At 41.2% G+C, this 22,439-nt stretch overlaps 1 protein-coding gene across 1 annotated transcript; it reads right to left on the bottom strand.

Moving 5' to 3' along the window:
• Nucleotides 1-9,737: 9,737 nt before the first annotated feature.
• KLF6 (KLF transcription factor 6) lies at nt 9,738-18,410 on the bottom strand. Its single transcript, XM_074943423.1, has 4 exons — nt 17,891-18,410; nt 14,441-15,014; nt 12,131-12,254; nt 9,738-11,854 (listed from the first exon to the last, which is right to left on the bottom strand). Exons 1-4 carry the CDS (start codon nt 17,990-17,992, stop codon nt 11,803-11,805), a joined length of 852 nt encoding a protein of 283 aa, XP_074799524.1. The 5' UTR covers nt 17,993-18,410; the 3' UTR covers nt 9,738-11,802.
• Nucleotides 18,411-22,439: the final 4,029 nt, after the last annotated feature.

The raw sequence follows: 22,439 nt of genomic DNA, 5'->3' as shown, positions 1-22,439 counted from the left end.
TGGGAGGGAAACTCAGCATGGGAGAAAGATGAACCCACCAACCTAAACTCCCATGTAGAGGCAGCTGCTAAAGAGGTGAATGCAGCCAAAATGCGGCAGAGGAGCCACGGGCACTCAATGGTCTGGATGAGGTATGCATCCTGCATGGCGCACCTCTGTATGACGTATGAGCAGGGAAAATTTGGCTCTGGAATTAATCACATGCCATGGTCTTTTATTGTCTCATCCACCTTGAACATAATTATTTAATGAAATCCCAAACTGGGCAGACTAAACTCCCATTTATGACATGATCCTTTTGGAGCATAATAGTCTTAACAAGCCTTAATTTTCTGCTCTGTCTTCCTGTCATACTTACTTACCACTGCTAAGGATTAAGTGATAAAAATGTTAGGAGGAACAGTAGGGGAAAATAAAATCAAAGAACAAAGTCAGTTCACAGCAATGCTTATCTAGGCTCTTTGCAGTGAAATAGGCAGTGATATTTTTAAGGTAGATGCACAACCATTTTCTTGGATTTGAGGCTAAGAAGAAACAAGCCCTGTTGTCTTTTTTTGCAGCTTGAAGAATTTTATTTTCCCTTGAAAAAAAAATCATCAGACATTAAAGGAACATTGTAAATCTCAAAATCATAGGCCAGATCCTCAGGTGTTGTAAATTCACTGAAGTAAAAGGAGCTAAACTGATTTACACCAGCTGAGGATCTGCTCCCATCTGTGTTTAAAATTGTGCAAGTTGGCAACACTGAGCTAGGTATATAGTGAGACTCATACATTGTAAAGCCAGAAGGGACCATTGCGACCATCTAATCTGGCCTCCTGTATAACACAGGCCATAGGACTTCCTTCAACTCTTTTTTTTTTTTTTTGAACTAGAACAGATTTTTTAGGAAAGGCTCCAACCTTGACTTAAAAATGTTTAGTGATGGAGAATCCACCAGAACTCTTGGTAAGGTATTCTACTGGTTATTTACTCTCACTGTTAAATATTTGCGCCTTATTTCCAATCTGAATTTGTCTAGCTTCAACTTTCTGCCATTGGTTCTTGTTCTACCTTTGTCCGCTAGATTGAAGAGCTCTGTTGTCAAACTTCTGCTTCCTGTGTAGGTACTTCTAAGCTATGATAAAGTCTCTCGTCTTTGTTAAACTTAAGCAGAATGAGTTTCCTGAGTCTTTACTATAAAGCATAGTTTTCAATCCTTCAGTGCTTTTGGAACAAATCTAACCTCTCTCCCTCATTACTTTGAGCCACCTTATTCTGTCTGTAGTACTACACCCCATTATTATGCCTTCAGGAAGTTGTTGGATTTATGCACTGTGGTTGAAACTCACTGGTGTGTAGAAGGTGAGCAAAAGGCCAGTTAAGTGGTGCATAGAGCTTATGCTTATGCTAGTTTTCTGAATAGGCAGGGAATTTCACCATGAACCTTGGACAAGGTGAAATGTGACCCATAAACATATAGGTAAATGATTATTCAAAATCCCAATTATGGCAGATCAGGAAGGATTCTCTTGAGGTTAAGGGTCGAGATTGGCACTTGAGATTTGGGTTAAATTCTTGACTGACGTAAGCTCCATGTGTGACCTTGAGGATGTTACTTAGGGCCAAATTTTCTCAAATGGACAGCCCCAACAATTGGGGTCAGAATTTCCAAAGCGCTCCACATGTCAGGTGCTGAACACTTTTGAAAGTCTGGTCTTTATATAGGTGTAGACATGGGGCCTGAGGTCATTTGAAAATGCAACCCAGTTGTAGGTACTAAATGCCAGAAAACTGTAGCGCTTAATTAGTTCCTTTTTCTGAAATAACAATAATAATACGAATGAATCTTATCTAATTAGACTGTATGCTCTTTGGGGCAGGGACTGTCTCATGCCCTATAGTACTCTAGATCAGTGACTCACTCCTGGGGCACCTCCTCTTGGAGGAGTGTGGCATAGAAGGCTCTCCTTTTTAGTGCCCTGTGATGGGGTATACAAACCCCATACTGGGCCCAGGTAGCCTCACCCCTCTTGGTTTGCTGAGCATGTTCCGACTGGATGAGCAGGTTAAAAGGAGCTCAGAAGCCCAGACAAAGGGTGGTAGATGGGCTGCAGGAGAGAGGAATCCTTCTCCAGAAGCCTGACAGAAGGTTGAGTTTGAGAGGGGACCACAGAACAAGTAAGGCTCACACACCGTGCCTTCTCCACCCACGATCCCCTTTGAGAACCTGCAGGGCCCTGTTCCTTTGGAATCTTTTTTTTGTTGTTGAGAGACTGACTGGGTAGATTATAGGAATCATACCCCAAACTGAAGGAATATACTGGTAGAAAGTAGCTGAGGGAAGCAAACTTGGACTTACAACAGGGAGGACCCTGCCAGTGTTGCTACCCACAAGGCCCTGGCCTGGGAGCCAGTGGAGAGGGAAAGCCTGGTTCCTCTACCACTCCCCTTTAAGGAGCAGTAAGATAGGGTGACGCAGATGCAAAAGATAGAAAAGGTAGAAAGCAAAAGATACCTGGCTTAAGGTCAGGAACAGATATCACTATTGCCCTGACAGGGGGGCAAGGGGCCAGAAGTTGGGTTTTCTAACACTTAGGCCTCCTAGACCTCCAAGGCCCCATCACATGCCCCCTGTTGACAATACCTCCAGTCCTGTGGTGGGCTGCCCCTTCTTGTGATGTCATCCTCCAGCCAGGTCACTTTAAAGTCTCTCCCATTTTGGGGTATCAACATCCCACGTGGCACTGGTCATCAATATGACATCTTCTGCTCCTCTGGGGCTCCTCTTCTATCCCACTCTTCTGTCAGAGTAGTGGCCTTAAGGCTTCTCCCTGGAGTCTTTCAACCAAACTCAAAATTAAAACACAAGTCACAACCAAAGCAACTTCTGCCCCCTTTTAATACATCTTGCATCCTCTCACAGGTCTCCATTGTTCAGCAGAAGTCTGACAAATAAGAGTTACCTCCCTGAAGTCTTGCCTGTAGTCTGGATCCTTCAATCCCATCTAGCCCATCTATGATTGCTCTCTATAAATATATCAGAGGGATAAATACCGGAGAGGGAGAGGAATTATTTAAGCTCAGTACCAATGTGGACAGAAGAACAAATGGATATAAACTGGCCATCGGGAAGTTTAGACTTGAAATTAGATGAAGGTTTCTAACCATTAGAGGAGTGAAGTTCTGGAATAGCCTTCCAAGGGAAGCAGTGGGGGCAAAAGACCTATCTGGCTTCAAGATTAAACTCGATAAGTTTATGGAGGAGATGGTATGATGGGATAACATGATTTTGGCAATTAATTGATCTTTAACTATTCATGGTAAATAGGCCTAATGGCCTGTGATGGGATGTTAGGTGGGATGGGATCTGAGTTACTACAGAGAATTCTTTCCTGGGTATCTGGCTGGTGAATCGTGCCCATTTGCTCAGGGTTCAGCTGATCGCCATATTTGGGGTTGGGAAGGAATTTTCCTCCAGGGCAGATTGGAAGAGGCCCTGGTGCTTTTTCGCCTTCTTCTGTAGCATGGGGCATGGGTCACTTGCTGGAGGATTCTCTGCACCTTGAAGTCTTTAAACTGTGATTTGAGGACTTCAATAGCTCAGACATAGGTAAGAGGTTTATCGCAGGAGTGGGTGGGTGAGATTCTGTGGCCTGCATTGTGCAGGAGGTCAGACTAGATGATCATGATGGTCCCTTCTGACCTTGATATCTATGAATCTATCTATGAATCCATCCAAGGCTGTCTTGCCTGTTGGGTGACCTTCTTTCAGGCCCACTCCAGAAGTCTCCTCCTATCAGGGCTTTTCCCAGGGTTTAAACTCCTTCCTGAAGCTACTGTTCAGTTGAATGCCTTCCTGGTTTCTTTTCTAGAAGTCGAGGTCTTGCGGTTTTGTCAGGGCTCACCACCAGAGTGTGCTTCACACTCATGACTTCTTTGAGTCTCTCCAACCTCCACTCTCTATTACTCAGAGAGGAACTGCACTCCCCGCCTCCTCTATGCAGCCCCCTTCCATTTAGGGCTTCCTCTCTATATAGAAACTACTCAACTCTTCCATAGCTGAGTTTCTTCTTTAATTAGACCTGGCCCATCCTCCAGTTCCTAGCACAATGTGGCCCCCATCTCAACTGGGACTTTTATCAACTACTGTAAATTGTTGTTGTTGCTATTAATTATTATGATTTATTATTAATAATGCTAATAATAAAGACACCTATTTCAAGCCACCATTTATCTTCACTGTCCTCTCCACCCCTTGCAAAAACAAGTAAAGGAAAACCCAGAAGACTGGATGATTGCTGTCTGGTAAATATCTATAATTAACAATATTCTTTAACTGTTATGTAGATTCAGAATCTAATCTTATGCAACTGAATACAATGTGATAATGTGAAATGTAACAAATTAAGAGATTTGCCTATGCCAGGGCATATACAGGTTTTCAGTACATTTGGTGAGTATGAACTCCAAAGCAGGATGTGGAATTAATACAGCAGTGGCTTCTCCATGACGCTATGGACTTCCTGAATTATTGTTGGGGTATTTGGTATGCCCAAAGTCAATAGGCAGTTTGTTTTTGTGCAGGGCTGACCAAACGTGCTTCTCAAAAGCTCAGAGGTGATAAAGAAAAGATGGAGGTTTAGCAAGCAGAGAGCTGAGGGACTAATATTCAGCAAGGCTAATTCCAGCTAAATTTATGCTACATTGAAAGAATCTGCTGTTAAAGAGCATCTTGGTTTACAACAAGACATGTGGTAACCAGATTATCTCCATTCAAAACCATTTAGAGAATGTCTCATTAAAATATTTAAAGTGAAACAAGCCAAATAAATATATCTGAATATGTTGTTACATTGCCTAATTTGTGCAGAAAAAATGTTGCTTTTTTACTTCCTGTTTTAACTGTATATATGAACCTTTGCTTACCCATTAACAAAATACATCACCTCTCAGTTGCTTTCCTATACCCCCCTCAAACATTAAACATAAACATGCACCATCTGTTTTGTATCATGATGGCAATACAAAATGGCTGCACTAGTCACCTTGGTATAATAGATCATCTTAAAGCACCTCATTGGTGTTGTTTTATACAGTTATTTTTCATCTGACAAATTTTAATACTTGTTGAAGGAACATGACCAGTCTAAAGCCTTAATTCCAAATTCTGAATAGCTTTCTTTTTTAAAATTTTAACTCCTATCTGATGTGGCAATTTTTTTAAGCTATAGGCCACCCTGGCTGCTATGGTATCCTGCATATCAAGCAAATTTCTTCAGTTAATAATTTCTCAGCTAATCACTTGTACAGCGATCGAACTGAGAACATTACAATTGAATATGCATACTGCAATTCTTGCTGTAAATTATGTAGCTGTTGTGTAACTGAAACTACAGTGCGAATCACAAGTTTCCTAACCAAATCCACAATCCAAAATTTGTTTTCAACAAATATTCACACATTTCAATTAAAAATTCATTTTCAAAAGGTCTTATACTAGTAAAATTCAAGTGCTCAAATGTTTGTGGAGAATGGACACGATGGGATTGTGACTGTCATTGAATCAAAACTTGCTTTTGAATTTGAATGAATATTTGCAGAATTTCCCCCCACTACTTGCTTGGCTCTAATAGTAAAGGACCTGGTCCAAAGCTAACTGCATTTGATGGGAGTCTTTCCATTGACTTCAATGGGCTTTGATTTCAGACCAGACGTATAACCTCAAAGCTTGATCATGCCAAACCTTACTTCCTAGGGTAGTCCCATTGAATCCTGGGCTGATTAAACCTCCTACCACCCCATGTATGAAGAACCCTCCACCTACACCTTTATTCATTTTCACATCAGGGTTCGGCTGCCTTTGAAGCACCATTGCTATCCAATAAGTGAGTTTAGGCATGGTCTCAGGAGGGAGCTGGTAATGGAGAAGTAGGAGGCTGAAGGATGATAGGGAATACACATTGTCCTACTTCAGTCTTGAGAGATTCCTCCCAAAAGATATTACAAGTCTAGGCTGTAAAATGTGTCCATTACCTCTCTCCATGGTGTGGACTTCATTTTGAGAAATGTTCTGTGGGTGGCACTTGGCAAGGGAAGCCTGACACTGATCTCCCAATGGAAATTGTGGAGGAGCAGCTAGCCCCCTGAGATTGTTCAGATTACCGTGACCTCCCATTGAGTTCCAGAACTCAGGATTTCCGGAACTGGTCGCATGGCCTGTTCCACAGGATGAGAGAGGGAACGATGGCTCCCTGATGGAACAATGCTGAAGAACCTTAACATGGAAAACCTTCTGGAGATTTCCTCCCTCAAACCCCCACAGGCAGGATTTTCCATAAAGGGGTTAAAGTAATGGGGGAGCAGGGGAAAGCACAGCATATTCTCCTCTTCTTAAAGCAGAGGGAAAATCCCCCTCCCCTCCCTGGCTTGAATAAACAGAGATCCTCCCAGCTCTCCCTTGGCTGTGAAAGCTTCCCCCTTCTGTTCTAATCTAGAGCAAGGGGTGATTGGGCCTCCAACTGGACTGACTACACCTGGTAGTAAGGGAGACTGGTTCCCAACTCTCTTTTATGTGTCTGCATAGCACAATGGACTCATATGATGCTGTATATATTATAGTAAGGATTGTTATGCTGTTTTCTCTTCTTCCCTATTCATAATCTTGATAGTGTTGTTAGTAAGATTTATAAAGGGGCTCTTGCAGTAGTTTGTTTTCCTTGTGTCTTTTCATGAAATTAAAAAAAAATGCTAAAATAGTTCAAGGAACAGAAGAGGTCAAAACAAGGATAAAGGCAGCAGCATTATAAACAAGCTCTAAAGATGAAGCAATAAAACATGATTTGCCCTCAACACACTCTGACAAGCAGAGAAAGCAGCAATGTCATATACAACATGTGCCTAATAAAAATCTTCAATGAGGCCAGGGTTTTGAAGAGAGGAGAAAGTAACTTTTTAGCATATGATTTTAAAAAAAGAGGAGTGCTCTGTTTAATGTTAAATTCAAAGCAATTCTATACATGTGCGCACACACACACACAACTGTATCTAACCATCACTGTTTAGAAGTCCTCATATTGGAAGGCAGTTGCTGAGGATAGTAACCAAGGTCAAAACTCTTCTTTGTATTAAACACTTAAGAATATTTCCCCCCAAAGTCTCTTCCCCTTTCCTCCTGTTCAGTATTTCAAAATCTGGAGTTAAGTAAGTTTGCACTAGATATACATGCTGAAATGCACAAACCCTGAAGCTCTCTGCTTTTCTGCTTCCTTGTTGCACAATACTTCTTCCACTAGCCTGCCTTGTCTCAACAAAACTTACTTCTCTAGCACACTTTGTATGAAATAAGGGGGTGGAATCTTAAGAACAGCCTGGAGGATACAGTATCAAAGCCTTTATTTAGAATGTGCAGTCGCAGCAATTCAGTTGTTAGTCAGAGTAAGACACAACTCAGAAACCAAACAAACCAAGGGAAAAATAGCAAAAATCTGCAAAACCTGTACTTGATCTGCTGTGCTGAACTCCTATTGAAGTCCCTGCATAGAGAATCTTCAGGGTCACACCCAAGTTTCTTAAAATTGCTTTTATTTTTATACTGCATACTGGAGAGTTTGGAATTCCATAATCCCTACATGAGCACAGTATTGCAGTAGCACCTGGGAGCTCCAGTTGAGATCAGGACCCCATTGTGATAGGTGCTGTACAAACACAGAGACAACCCCAGACCTCAAGATTTTACGATCTAAATAGACAAGACACCAAGGGTGAGAGAAAGGAAATTGTTAAAAACAAAAAAAAAGTACGTGATTTGCCCAAGGTAACACTGAAAGTATGGGTCAGAGCTAGCTCCCGAAGCCGGCTCTCAAGTCTTCACAATCCTTTTTCTCTATAGGATCATTCACAAAATATATGGTAAAATGAATCCAGCCTCCATAAAGCCTAAGCAACCAGGATTTGTTTAAGGCACTAAACAGATGGAGTGGGGGTGGAATTCATTATTCCAATACCATCAGCCCCTACATACTCACTATTTCAGGCCATAAATTGATCTAGTTGCCATTGGGGTATCTCCTACCTCTTCTCAGGTCTATTTCTAAACCCATTGCTATGTATCAGCCTGTTTGGGACTGGCGTGGGGTCCCGTGTGTGTGCCTGGACACCCTAACCTCATTCTTGGCTTACTGTACCCACAATATGCAATTACTAGTTCTCCTCAGTATGCGTTTTAGTCCATGTATAATTTAAAAGTAAGAAACACTTAGTCAGTTCCATCCCACATACCCTTGCAATCTTTCCTGCTTTGTTTTACTCTCTGTTTAAGCAAGTAAAAAAAAAAAATTGGTGAAGTGGAGGTCACATGTTGACATGCACAGTTCATTTTGATGTATGTATCCAAAGCAAGTGTCCATGTTTCACATGCTCTAAAGAGCCATTCATTTGAAAGACTGGAGCTGATAGGAAAGATAAAAAGTCTCATTGATTGAAGATCCCTGACACATGGGCCAAACCACCACTACAGCAAATAAACCTATGGGACAGGGCTAGGAGAAAGGAAAACTTTGTTCACTTCCCTTCACCGAGTTCATCCCACAGATTGTTCCATCTCATCATCAGGTCCCCACTACTCTATCCTATCTTACACAGCGGAGCCTGTAATGGTGTGTGTTCACTTAACAAGACTGAAGGTGATAGAGCTCTCTTGTATTCTATCAAGAGTACAGGAGTAAAATGCATACAAGTTCTGCACCCTAAGCAAGTTACTCCAATCCTTCCATTCAGAGGGAAGAGGATCGAGTTTTCCCAAATATGGTCAAAGCATATATTTTTGCTGGACTTAACAATAAAAGGTATGTAATAATTTCTGGTTGTGAGCTGAACAAGGTTCTTCTGCCTGCTTTCTAATATAGGATGATGTGACTCTAAGGTATAGGTACCCAAGGATAGCAGACCCAAGGGGAAGCATATAGGTTAATGTAATACCTTATTTTATTGTATGATTATTATCTTTAGATCAGAGAAAAAGAGAACAAGACAAGTGCTGCTGCTAAGAATTTCTTTTTTATGTTATTCCAATAAAAAATACATTCATACAGAAATATAACAATCTTGCAAAAAACAATTTCAAATAAAATCTTGTAAAACAAAACATTTTTACAAAAATCTTACAAAGAGATTCTTTAGATAACAGGGTGCTTCAAAAACAAAAAAAGAAATTTCACTAATAGAAACGTTTTTTGTCTTAAATTTCAAGCAATATTTTTTTTTATTTTTATTTATTCAGCTTGATTGAGGCTCAGTTATCACCTGAACAGAATGTACTTGCTTATTTGGAAAAACTACAGGCATTTGACATATGGCACAAAGCCCCACCCCATCCAAACAAGTCTGATGGTATTTCACAATTGAGACAAGCCAGTGCAAGTGTTGTTTGTTTGTTTTTTTAAAACTTTTATTTACCTTCTTGCTTATCAGAATTATTATGGCTAAGCATAGAGCACTGCAAACAAGGATTATTTTTTTTTAAAAAACAGAAGAGTAAATCCATTTTCTGGGATTTTTGTTGTTTTGTTTTTGCCAAAAAAAAAAAAAAGTGCATTTTCAGGCATTTTAATACAAAAATGAAATGAGAATTTAGGCCTGTGTGTTCCTTAGAACCAGATAATTTGCATATACTTTTCTTTTTTAAACCACTTATCTACACACTCATTTCCTGGAAGTTCTGCCAAAATAGTAGCATAGTAAGCAAGACCCCCCCCCCCCCCCCCAAATTACATGGTTAACTGCATCAGTGTGATGGTGAGCTTGTTTTTAAAAAAAGGTTTACTACTTTGGGACAAACTATTTCTAATCTGGGAGAAAAGAGCCTTATGTCTTCATTTTAGCAGAACTATTTAAAAATTAAAATTCAACCCCTGCAGTAACTAGCTCCCTTTCAGATCCTCCAATAAACTGGAAGGCCAAAAATCTGAGTTTATGTCATCTGAACCCAGCTAGCATTCTTTTAGTGTGCGGATATTCAGTCCGTGCCATTTTAATGGCCACAGATATGCTATTCCAGATAAGCCAATAACTACATAAGCCAGTCAGCAGTCTGAGGAGGACTCAATGCCAACAAAGCCTTTCGTAAACTGTTATGCTAAAGGTAAAGCCTCTAAAAACGCTAGATTTTAATAGCTGTATCTTTCATTTCTTTGCCTCCTTTACAGCCCGGGGGGCGGGGGAATCTTCACAGGCTGTTGTATTTTCTAGCTATACGTTCCAATTTTTTTTCCTTTAAAAATATTTATATATTATCTATATATACACACATACACAGACTGTACACACAAATATACACACACAAGAATTTTTCTGTCCACTTTAAAAAAGTATTATAGTTTCTTTCTGTATTACCAACAGATAGCTAGATATATAGATGTGAAACTTGTGCCTTTTAAGCAAATACATCTTTTAATACTTCTGTATCTTTAATATGCATGAAACTGTTACATATTAAGTACAGCTGGGGTGTGTATATACACAATTGTTGTGCAAGGTCAATATAAAAAAAGTCTCAAGGTGGCAGAACTGGTCAGGTATTCAATTGCTGTATGCATTATACTGTAACACAGTCAAATTGTCTAATTAAACAAATACTGTACTGACATGAAGGACTTTTCTCTATATTTGTCTTTGTGAAGGAGGACCCTGGAAGTAGCCTTTTTCCCGCCCCCTCCCACCCCCCTCATTATACATCTGATACAGTACAATGCCAGGTGAAAAAGGAGCCTTAATAAAGCATGCATCACCCATACCCCTGTATAAGACCCCCTGCAAGAGAAGGTCACTTGCATAAGGCACCATTATTAAGGTCAACAGTGCATTAAACAGCTAGAAAACCAGAAATTAGTCCTCAAGGCATAAATAAGAGAAAAATTAGCTGCATGAGAAAAATCAGTTTCTAACCTATAGTGGTTTTATCCACCCAACCGAAAAAATTATTCAGGTTCCATACATTATGTAACATTAGACCAATTGTATTTTAGCTGCTCTTAACTGGAATCAAAACTGCAGTCCTGATTAAAGAATGGAAAAGCATATAGTTCCCCAGAACCATGCAATAACCTCTGTATTATAATGAAAAGTTATAGTTGTGTTATATTTGTAAATACACAGCTTATACAATGGATTACAAATGAGCTCTGTAGCAAGTAAAACAAGCTACTTGACACATTGCACGTTTAATAGCTGCATCAGACACCTAAAGCTCCTCTCATACAGGAAAGGGGGGGGGCTCCCCCATCTCCACTCTGGCGTCCTGACTTTTTTGTGTGTGTGTCTTTTCCTTCTCCTCTCCATTTTTCCCCTCTAAAAGGTGCAGACACCCCTCCCCCCACCCCTTGGCAATGATTGGTGGTCGTCCCCTCTTGCAGGATATCCCTCACATACAAACCATTCAGACTACTTTTTTTCCTCTTACAGTTATAAAACAACCACAAGAAAAAAAGGGGCCTCGGCATACAGTCATCAATAGATCCTCAGTAACAAACAGTCACCCAATCATTAACATTCTCAGTGCACATGCTCACGGCAAAGGCTTAGGAGCCACTCAGAAGGTTAGGTACCAGTGTATGAGTCCAGGAAACCCCAAACATCACGCACCACGGTTGCCATGCCGTTTCTTACGTGACTTATTAGCCCTCAAAAGACCTTCAAGAAAGAGAGGTCCTGGAGGCAACTGGGTAGGGTGCAAAATGGCATGCTTTGGCTGGAACACGCATCCCTCCTTTCAAGGCTGTTCAGCCTTGAAGCCGCTTAGCCCACAGGATTCACCTCTTGACCCATTCAGAGGTGTCGCTTCATGTGAAGGGCCAGGTGGTCAGACCTGGAAAAACACCTGCAAAAGGAAGGAAAGTTGGGTTTCACATTACTCCATTTTCATTAATGTGCATTACTCAAGCTACATTCCAGGTCATTAATGCAACAGGATGTTTTTAATTGTGAAAATGTAATAGTCCCCCAAAAGAGAATAGAATTAGTTTTCACTGAAGCATTTTGTTCATCAGTTTCTTTATGAATGAATCTTCTATAACAAAAAATATCACCTAGACCTGCTTCTCACCAAGCATTATAAATAACTTTGTTTAAAAAAAGTTCAATTTAATTCACATACCTGTCACAGTGACTACATTTAAAAGGCTTGGCACCAGTGTGCTTTCTGAAGTGTCTGGTTAACTCATCACTTCTTGCAAAACGCCACTCACACCCTTCCCATGAACATCTGTAAGGCTTTTCTCCTATAAATAAAGCATATTAGGAGATTAACCATGACTTCACTCAAACAATGAATATTGTCTCATTAATTTTATATATAAAAACAAGGATACCCATTTTGAATCAGAACAGTTCAGTGTTTTTGAGAATGTAGGTGACAGAAGCTTGAAGAATCATTAAGATTCTTACTTAGCTGTAACATCACCATGTTTAAAACAAAAGGCACCCTAATTGAAAGATGTTAATAAATACCTATTGAATAGGAACCAAAGAAAGCTAGTTAAGGGCCAGAAACTATCATCCTTGTTCATCTAGAGTAGTACCTTACTCCACGAGTAGTCCCCTTAACTTCATGTCAAGATGAGCCATGATGGCAGAATCTGGCCCAGAAATGTTTTGATTCACTGATATAATTAGCAAAAAGAAAAGGAGTACTTGTGGCACCTTAGAGACTAACCAATTTATTTGAGCATAAGCTTTCGTGAGCTACAGCTCACTTCATCGAATGCATTCATTGCATTGCCACTAAATGCATCCGATGAAGTGAGCTGAAGCTCACGCTCAAATAAATTGGTTAGTCTCCAAGGTGCCACAAGTACTCCTTTTCTTTTTGCGAATACAGACTAACACGGCTGCTACTCTGAAACCTGATATAATTAGGTTACTGTACTGCTTCAAAGTCCACTGTCTCACAGATTATCTGCACAAAATGGAACCTTTTCATGCTGACCCAGATATACTAGATGAAGAACAAGGAAAAAAAAAAAAAAATCACAATTACCAGTTTGAACGCTGCTGATTTCAGTTAACATTTGAGGGAAATACTACCAGCAGTTCACAGAAATAGTCCCAGTCGCGAAACAACCACGGCAACAGTTCTGCCACAGTTATGTAGCTATCAGTTATTTACAGTCTGTTCAGGAGCAAGAATTTCAGTGGAAATTGTTCTTTCCTCTTTTTTGAAAGTGCCTTGTTTCATTTCACTTCCACACCAGAATGTGAGCATATGAGTCAGCTAAATGACTTCCACAAATGGAAAAAAATTAGGAATGCTGAGCTGGAGGATCAGAGTACGGTCCTTCTGCATTCCTCCCTTCTCCCTCACCTCATGAAAAACATTTGCCATTTCTGGAGAATAACCCTTGACTGGCACACTAAGGATGCAAAACATTGCTCCTTTCCTTAAGCAGTGACTGGTGAGCCAACCAGTTGCTCTACATCTCTAACTCCAGACATCAAGGGCTGTAGAATATTAATGCTTAAAAAACAACAACAAAAAAACCTGTGCCAGCTACTACCACCATAAAAAAAATAAATAAATAAATAAAAAAATGCAGGCCCTGGAATGCCTATCCACTTTACTCTCTTTCATGACAATCTCATATATTGATTTTTTAAAATCTACGTTTCAGAGTAATAAAAATGCTATAGTGTTTTTTTTTTTTTTTAAAGTGAAACCATGAAATAAGTGATACATACTGCTAAATCCAATCTGGTTTTATGTCAGAAGGACTGGTACATTGTGTGGTCTTCTAAGATTTTTGCTTAAACTACTGCACATAAAAGTATTTTTTTAATATTATGCAACCAGTGCACATTTGCACTTATACTTAACAGCCACAGGCCTTGCCTGTATTAACTTAATAGACCTTGGTGAAGAAGAGTCCAGTAACACTTCTTCCTATGAAAGCATCTACCGCCACTTCCAGTTATATTATGTGAAATCCCTACTTTTGTGAGAAAGTCTCAAATTTACTTTTGTTTTTAAAATTGTCAGCAAAGTAGATCTGTTGTCTAATTTACCTAAGGAGTTTTTCAAAGATTAAATAATTGTGCAACTTCTTCAGCACTACCTAATTAGCAAATGGAAACCATTCATCTGTGACAGAAGACCAGTCTACATCCGATGAAGTGAGCTGTAGCTCACAAAAGCTTATGCTCAAAAAATTGGTTAGTCTCTAAGGTGCCACAAGTACTCCTTTTCTTTTTGCAGACTACACCCAAGTATCTTTGTACTCAAGAGACTTCAACTCAGCTTATGAAAAGAATGAGGAAGTGAGGTCTTTCATTCTGGTAAACCTCTGGTATAACTGAATCATCTTCCCAACCTTGGGCTTTCACCCAGTGATTATGTAATGTTATGACAACACTGCCATCGGGGTATTCCCTACAGTAGTCTCCAACTCCTAACAGACACAAGGTTACTAACCTGTATGAGTGCGCTGATGTGCTTTCAGATGTGAACTTTTGGTGTAAACTTTCCTGCAACCATTGAAGTGACACCTGTGGACACGCCTCCGGCCATCCGGTGAAGCGTCACCATTGACTGGGGTACCTTTTTCTGCAGTCTTTCCAATGGTACCGGTACGAATTTTACCTGGTGAATGCAGTTCACCGGGCACACAATTCCATAGCTGAGAGGAAGTTTCCTTGCTCAACTCAGGAGAAGAAGGGGGAGTAGAAGTGACAGATGAACTCAAGTTTCCTGAATTGGCTAAAACATCACTTATAGGATCAGAGGTAAACTTAGTAGTAGGTGAAAGTTCCTCAGAGCTGTCTGAAGACTCACTGCTTACATCAGAATTCAAACTGTTGGTCTCTAAGTTCTGGCTACTAGGACTGTCCTCTTTTGGAATACATGTACTCTTCAGTTCAGATTCCTCCTTTTTCTCACGTGCCAGAATAATTTTGGTCCAGAGATCCTCTTGGCTATCAAATTTAATTTCAGATGCAGATACATAGCAGGGTTCACTTTGAAGATATCGTTCCAGCTCTAAACAGGTCTACAAAAAAAGAAAAAGAAAAAGAAAAAGATTTTACAAAATGGTTTTAAAAAAGGAGAGTTGAGCTTTAAATTTCAAACAGTATGCAACAAAGTGGGGTATTTGAAATTGATAGGTGCCTTACAAATTAGAGGAGATTCCAGCCATAACCAGGTGATTGTTGCAGTAAAAGTAACTGAAGTTTTCAAGAACTGGGCAAGAGAACAAACACTAAGGAAAAGGTGTAAGTCAGTCAACATTTTCCAAATAGTGTTCTAATGAGTCAGTAAAATCCGATGAAGTGAGCTGTAGCTCACGAAAGCTTATGCTCAAATAAATTGGTTAGTCTCTAAGGTGCCACAAGTAATCCCCATCACAAAATTCATATTTTAAGAAGGCTAGTATTGAAATCAATATAAAATGTAGCACATTTTAATCAGGCTTCTTTACACTTTCTAATGGGCTTTTATTCATTTTTTCAAGTCATTTTGTATCACTCTCACACAAACACAAGGCTAAAGTGACCAAACTTACCTCTCTAATATCCTGGGACCAAGCACAGCTACAACGCTGCATACAACTGTATGCTCTGACATGCAGTTAAAAACCCAAGTGCTGTGTCACAAAACAAAGCCACATTCTAGTATGGCTGCAAGTAGCAGACAATCCGTATTCAGGGGACATCAATGGAACTGCAGATAACCACCCATTTCCTGTGTGTGAGAACTCGACCTACTAGACTTTCAAAGAATGTCAATTCCAAGTGCACACCACATAACTTTAGCTGCTTCCTATTAGTGGTCTGAATAACATAAGGAACTTCAATAACAGAAGGAGGGGGAAAAGTTCCAGAATAGTAATGTGCTATTGTAAAGGAGAAAGGGAAATTACTCTAAAGTCCTGCTGGGAGTCCCACAATGAACAAGAACTTTATCTACTGGCCAAGAGTGCAACTGTATGAGTCATCTCTATTTCTTTCACGTAATGCCAAAAGAGACTTCCTTTTAAAATTCTGACCATCAGCCAAGAAAGTACTCTGTTCAAATATACATGCAATGGGACATGTAATTAGAAAAAAAAAGGGGGGGGAGGGGGAGAGAATCTTCCAAGTGATTTAAACTGCAGCTATCAGCATTCGCTCTTTACAATTTCAAACTTTCTAGCTGTTCTGAGGGGAAGACAGTGGTAGGAAATTTTGTGCCCAAGGGTTTTTGTTTTCCACTATAAGTTAGTTGTTCGTGTGGAAGTACTACATAGTGGATTTACCCTTACTGACAGTTCCTGCTTACTAAGTTTCTGTTCAAAACTGCACTTATGTGACCAAGATTATCCCTCCCAAAACAATCTTGCAAGCACAGACAATCCAAAATGCTACATTATTACCCCTCCAACTCTCCACCTAAGGACGTTTCTGTTATGGTATGGAGGTCCCTCACCAACACCACTCAGCTGAACTGGGTCGCATGTCATGATCAAGCTGATAGCGTGGTCAAAAATGGAAGGAAAGAGGAAGAAAAAGCCACACACAATCCATATTTATGTCTTTGCCTATCACTAGACAACAGTTTTGCAGCGCACATTTTAAAAAGGCATTAAGACACAGCATAACAAAGTATTGATCCTCCAAGGAAACACGAAAGAGCATTTATTAAATTCTTGTTAAACTAATATTTTTCTGGCTAATTTAAATTTCTCATTATGTAGATTAGTAATGGGGACCAAAATGAAGCTCTCTATGAATTTAAATGCCTCTGAAGGCTACTGGAAACCAGTTCTGGCTCTTTGCCAAAATCCCAAATGCTTGAAGGAAACTACTGAGATCAATTTCAATCACGTACTGTTGAAGCTGCCTCTTTTGGGGGAGTGGGGGTGGCGGACAGGACAGGAATTGCATACAATTAGTAGGCATGTGACGGTTGTAACACTCTGGATTTCAACCTTCCTGAAGCGTTTCTTGTCTTTCATACAAACAAGCAGTATTTGATCTGGTAATTTTATTTGTTAAAAGCAAACATTACCGCAGGGAGCATAGTAAACAACCCCCTCCCCTCCAATAAAAAGCAAGACAATGCAAAAAATGTCAAAGGCAATCTCATTTCAGGCAATCCAATTACTGGGACGGGGGGACATGTCCATTAAAGGCAAGAAGCCCCAGTTCTTCCTCCTCCCAAACTAAGACTCGAGGCAATTAGCAAAACAGGATCGGTGTCATATGACTGACAACTCACTGGTTGTGCAAAAATTAAAATAAAAAAATAATTTTTTTGCTAGTCAACAACCAGGGCAGCAGGTAAACCGGGATTGAGAGCTTCGCGAATCCTTTACGTTAGCAACGTCTTCAAAAACTAGTTGTCCCGTCCCCCCTACCAAAACAAAACAAACCCCCAAAACACACCATACACCATGGGGCGAAAAACAACTCTTGGCAAATAAGGGGGAGGGGAGTTCAGATGACAAGATCCAGCTGCAGAGTTTGGACCTGATACAGGCATAAAACTTTCGTGAGGGACTGCACTGGATCACGCGAAAGCAAAGCTCAGAAGTTTGGATTTTACTCTGGTCGTTGCTGTTTTTGATGAGCCAAAACAACAACAACAAAAAACCAACCAACCCAGAAAACGCATTCAAACACATCGGCCTCTCTTTTCTTAACTGACAGTCCCTTTCATAATGGGGAATGCATTAAAAAAGAGATACTCAGTTGTACTGAGAAATACATTTATTTTAAAAACCCTCAAAATTAAAAAAAAATTATCAAAACACCTGCTTCAAAACTTTTGTTAATATCTCCATTACATTCTCCCCAAATGCCCGGATGACACTTTGGCATTTTGATCCGCTCATCCTTTAATGTGGCTTAATAAACAAACAACAACAACACCACCATCCTCGTTTACCTGTTGCCAATATTCCTCCAGAGATGGTAAAGCTGAGAAGTAACCAGTGTCATGCACAATCTGGAGTTCCTGGAATATGCTGCACATTGGGAGAACATCCATGTCTAAATTGCAACAACAAAGTCAATTCTGGTTACAAAAACACAGATGCCTCCTCTATGGGTAGAGGAGATGTGTGTGGGGGGGGGAGGGTGTCTCAATATATAGTCTGCTTCCAAACCCCCCCTTTACTCCAGAGAAGAAAAAAAATACAAAAACAAATATTAATTCCTTTTAGAGCTTGGGAACAAAAAAAAAAAGCAAAGGTTCATGCAAAATGTAATTGCACAGCAATTAACAAAGTCTCCAAATCCTGCCGCTGCTCTCCTCTCCAGTGGTTCGCAGAGGACACTCGCTCAGGAGCCTGCACAATATTTGCAAACACTGAGCTGACTGCAAATGTAACCCCCTGCAAAACTTCCCTGTTCTAAGCTCTCCTTGGCCACAGTCACAGCTACAGCCTCCGCCTCCTCACTCCTCTTTCCCCCTCCCTCTCCTCTCCTCCCTCCCCTCCCCTCGTGATCCTATTACGCCGGCTCGGAGCACTGCCCAATCTCTTCCAACAACTCGTTACACGGCGTTGCAATGATGTCAGATCAGCCCAATCGCCTTGCAGGAGGCATCTCGGCCCCTCCTGGCGTGACCAAGCCTCTCCGTGACGGCTCATGCTATTGGCGCGATTCGAAATTCGCTCAGTCCTGATTGGTGGGCTAAGTAGCAGGCTATTTTTAGCAGGGTATATAAAGCAGAAGGTGCTGGGCTGGGGAGAGAATACGAAGCTGGAGTGTTTTGCTGGTGCTGCTCGGGTGGGGGCGGGGAGGAAAGGCTCGTGCCGCGGACGGGTGCTAGGGGCGCTGCTGAGCTGCGCAGGGAGAGCCGCCTGTGGGAGGCTGCAGCCAGCGATGCCCGTGCGATGGGCGCCTGCGTGTGGAGCGAGCCCCGAGTGTCAGGCTCGCTCCCCGGCTAGCGTGCATGGGGGTGGGGGAGGGGAGAGCGCAGCCCCACCTCGTGTGAGACCCCGCGCTGGCCCGAGGGGGGGGTCCCCAGGCTGTATGGACGCTGCAAAACAGCCCCTGGGCAGCGGTGCGGCTGCTCCGCCTGTCCCAGCCTGGGGGCTGGCTCTCTAGCGCCCCCCCCGCGGGCGGCAGTGCCTGGCGGGGTGCAGCCCCCGGGCAGCAGCATCCCGCCCCTGGCGTTACGGTTCCGCTAGCGGAGCCCTGGTTGGGTTATTTTCCCTTCACAGGGGGGCTTCCTAGCCATCACCTGATGGGTTCTTACCTGCCTGCTGTGCCTATTGCAAGCCCCGGTGCGGCTCCCCCCCCTTTGCCTGGCCTAGTGTGGGGAGGGCTTGCAGTCCCTAAAGCCCCTGCTGTGGGAGCTGCTGTGGGGTGGCCTTGTGGGGTGGGTAGTCCCAGGTGTTGGTCCTTGATGATTAAAGGCTTAAATGGGTTGGGACAGATCACCTGAAAGCCCTAGTGCTGCACCACGGGCTAGGAAATGCTAAGGCAGGGCCCTAAAACCATGAGGTTTTAAAATAAACCTTAGGCTCCTTTTATTTGCCTCTGGTTTCCGAGCCTTTAGGCTGCACCTGGGTCATGTATTCAAGCTTTTCTCTTGAAGACTTGACCCGTTACAAAGAAAAAGTGAAATGAAACATGAGAGCCTCAGGAAATCACTTGACACCAGGAGCTGGGGCTTGAAGAAATGTCTCAGCTGTCATCAGCACTGGCAGCGCTCTGGAAGATTCCCCCCCACAACCCTGGTGCCATGCTGCTGTAATTGCATTGGTGCTCCTTTGGTCAGGGTTGCCAACCTTCCAGGATTGTCCTGGAGTTTCCAGGAATTAAAGACTAAGCTAATTACAGAGTATGTTGTGCGATGAAACCTCCAGGAATGCGTTCAACCAAAACTGGCGACCCTACCTTCAGAATATAACTGCCGGAGCTGCTGGCAGGCCTTTCTGCAGAAAGGGCCCGTTGTCCATGGAACGTTCTTCCATCTTGCTCTGCCTCAGCCTGGATATGTTAGCTTTCTGCACAGGGTGCTAAATCCATCTTTTTTCTGTAATATTTGGGGGCGGGGATGATAGTTATTAGCATGGGACACCTTTGTTTTTAGGCCCAGATTTTATTATGATTGGGGATGCAGTGGCAGTTATTTTAAATGACTTGATGTGTGTTTTTAAAAATGTGGATGTTAAACTTTAAAAGGATGTCCAAAGCTTGTGATGAGCACTTCCAGCGTCTTTTTTCCTAAAATTAAATGGCTTATTTCCACTGACGTTCCTATCATGATAGATGGGAGATTATATCATTTTTGTCAAAACAAATATTTCCCCACCAACTTTGCATGAACTGGTGGCCAGGCTAGTTACCTGTAGATGTGCACTTAAGTTTCTGAGGTTTCTTTCTCCTTCTTCTGGAGATCAAGTGATCTTTGGGTACAAAAGAGCCACAATTCAAAAAACCTCCCAGCAATTAGGCCCGTTATAAACCAGCAATCTGGTGATCCCAGAAAAATAAAAATTGCCAAATGGTGATCTTGAAATAATCAGAATTTTTTTTTTCTTGAGGAAAACAAAGAATATTTAGAGTGAACTAAGGTATTATTATGTGTTCAGGGAAATTAAGTGAATACAAAAGAATCCTATCATCATCTAAGTGAAGGCTGCTATGCTTGTGGACCGTTAAGCTCTGATTCTCCTGTGTGCTTCAGATGAATACATAGCCAGTGTGCCATATTGGATCAGACCTGGACCAGATCATGTAGTCCTGTCTCTGATTGTGACGGGTACTAGATATGGTGAGATGCTTCAGAAGAAAGAGCAAGAAACCTTGCATTAAATGGATGTTGGATAATCTGTCCCTTAAATAAGATTAGTTTAATGCCTGAAGCATGAGGTTTAGTATCTCTTCCAAAATTTATTAGCATTAGCTATTATAACTCTAGATATTCTTGTTTTCCATTTGAATGTCCAATCTCTCTTTACACCATGATAAATTTCTGGTCGCTGAATGTCACAGAGACCTGTGCCCCCATGAAACCTCATTGAACTCAATGGAATTTGGTGTAGAGGACTGCTTATGGCAGAATTGGAGCCTTATTTTATTTAGCTGTTTTTATACAAACTGAGCCCCACAGCCAAGGGGAGCAGTGGTAAATTGATAGGTGCTTTAAAAAAAGTGGGCAAAAAAATCTATTAAAAATATTTGTAGCTGACAAGTAAAGGTTTCATGTGCTTGCACTTCATCTGCAAACCTGTGGTTGGTGCAAGCTGTATTATGTTCACTGCCATGAAGTGAAAGAAAAAAAAATGGCACAGCACAGACATAACTGTGTTGCTGTAAAAATTGTCTTAAATTACAATTTAATAAAATGTTGGCTTTTATTGTGCCATTATAAAAATTAGATGCCTGCAAAAAATTGGCATGTTTGTCATTAAATATTTTGGTTTCAGGTTGCAACTTTATTAACAGAGTTTAATCATAAATAGCAGAGGGAGACACAGCGTAAACACAATGGATAGAAAGAGTGGGTGAAATCATGGCTCCATTGATAACAGTAGGAGTCAGAATTTTACTCAGTACATATTTAAATGAGAATTGTAGTGAGCTGGTGAGTCAGTGAGGTGGAGCGATATACTAAGACTGTTCCAAATACCAGAAGCTGTAGAGGAGAAAGTTCTTGTGCCAACAGTGGCTAGATTTGGTGGAGTAAGAGAATGGAAGCAAGTGTTGGGATAGCAGGGACGGGAGCTGAGAGGCAAGGTCTATGATAATCGGTGAGGAAGTCCAGGGAAGAGACTAAAAATGATGGCAGTTTTGAAATCATGCCATATTCTTGACATGAATGCAGAGCTAATGGAGGTGTTTGAGGGTGGAATGATGGAAGAATCTTAAGTAGCTTAATTTTATTACAACTTGGTGCAGAACACTTTCTTCATGCTTACACTTTCTTACAATGCTTACATGCTGCCATGAAAAAGGCTTAGATATGAGTTTTGTTTTTTAAATCACAAGGACATAATAAAAATGTAGAGTCCAAAACGTGACCCTATCTTAAAAAACAAACTTGAAAGAAAAAAAACATTCTCACTAAAAAAATTGATCAGGACCGCATCATTGTTTTTAGCTGGGGCAAAGATCTAACAGCGAGCTCAACGTTCCTAAGTATATCCTCGAACTCACAGACTTAGGCAAGTGCATAACTTTCCAGGCTGTGACTACTGCAGTATGGAAAGTCCATGTTTGAGTATTTGCATATAGTTCTGGACAGGAGTGTTCTTGTGGTGCAAAAGTGCACATCACAGTGCTCCACTAATGTCTGCGCCATTCCTAAGAGTAATTAAGACTATTAAAAGGTATAGAATTATTTCAAATTTCAGTTCCTTGCTCAAAATGACATACAATAGCTGTGAAGTAGGTATGTCTGTGGATAAAGTTTAGAATCAGAACAAAATCCATAGGTCTGTCAACACTGACAGTTCACCTGAGAGGGACTTTTAAGCACG

This window comes from Natator depressus, chromosome 2, assembly GCF_965152275.1.
Source record: "Natator depressus isolate rNatDep1 chromosome 2, rNatDep2.hap1, whole genome shotgun sequence".
Taxonomy (NCBI): domain Eukaryota; kingdom Metazoa; phylum Chordata; order Testudines; family Cheloniidae; genus Natator; species Natator depressus.
The sequence above is the reverse complement of the archived record's forward strand: the minus strand, read 5'-3'. Positions and strand labels throughout refer to the sequence as shown.

Excerpts from the sequence above, each read along its gene's own strand:
- KLF6 (XM_074943423.1), bottom strand. The coding sequence starts at position 17,992 with ATGGATGTTCTCCCAATGTGCAGCATATTCCAGGAACTCCAGATTGTG. Across the intron at positions 12,255-14,440 it reads ACATCAGCGCACTCATACAG|GAGAAAAGCCTTACAGATGT; the intron begins GTTAGTAACCTT and ends CTTTATTTATAG. Across the intron at positions 11,855-12,130 it reads AAATGTAGTCACTGTGACAG|GTGTTTTTCCAGGTCTGACC; the intron begins GTATGTGAATTA and ends TTCCTTTTGCAG.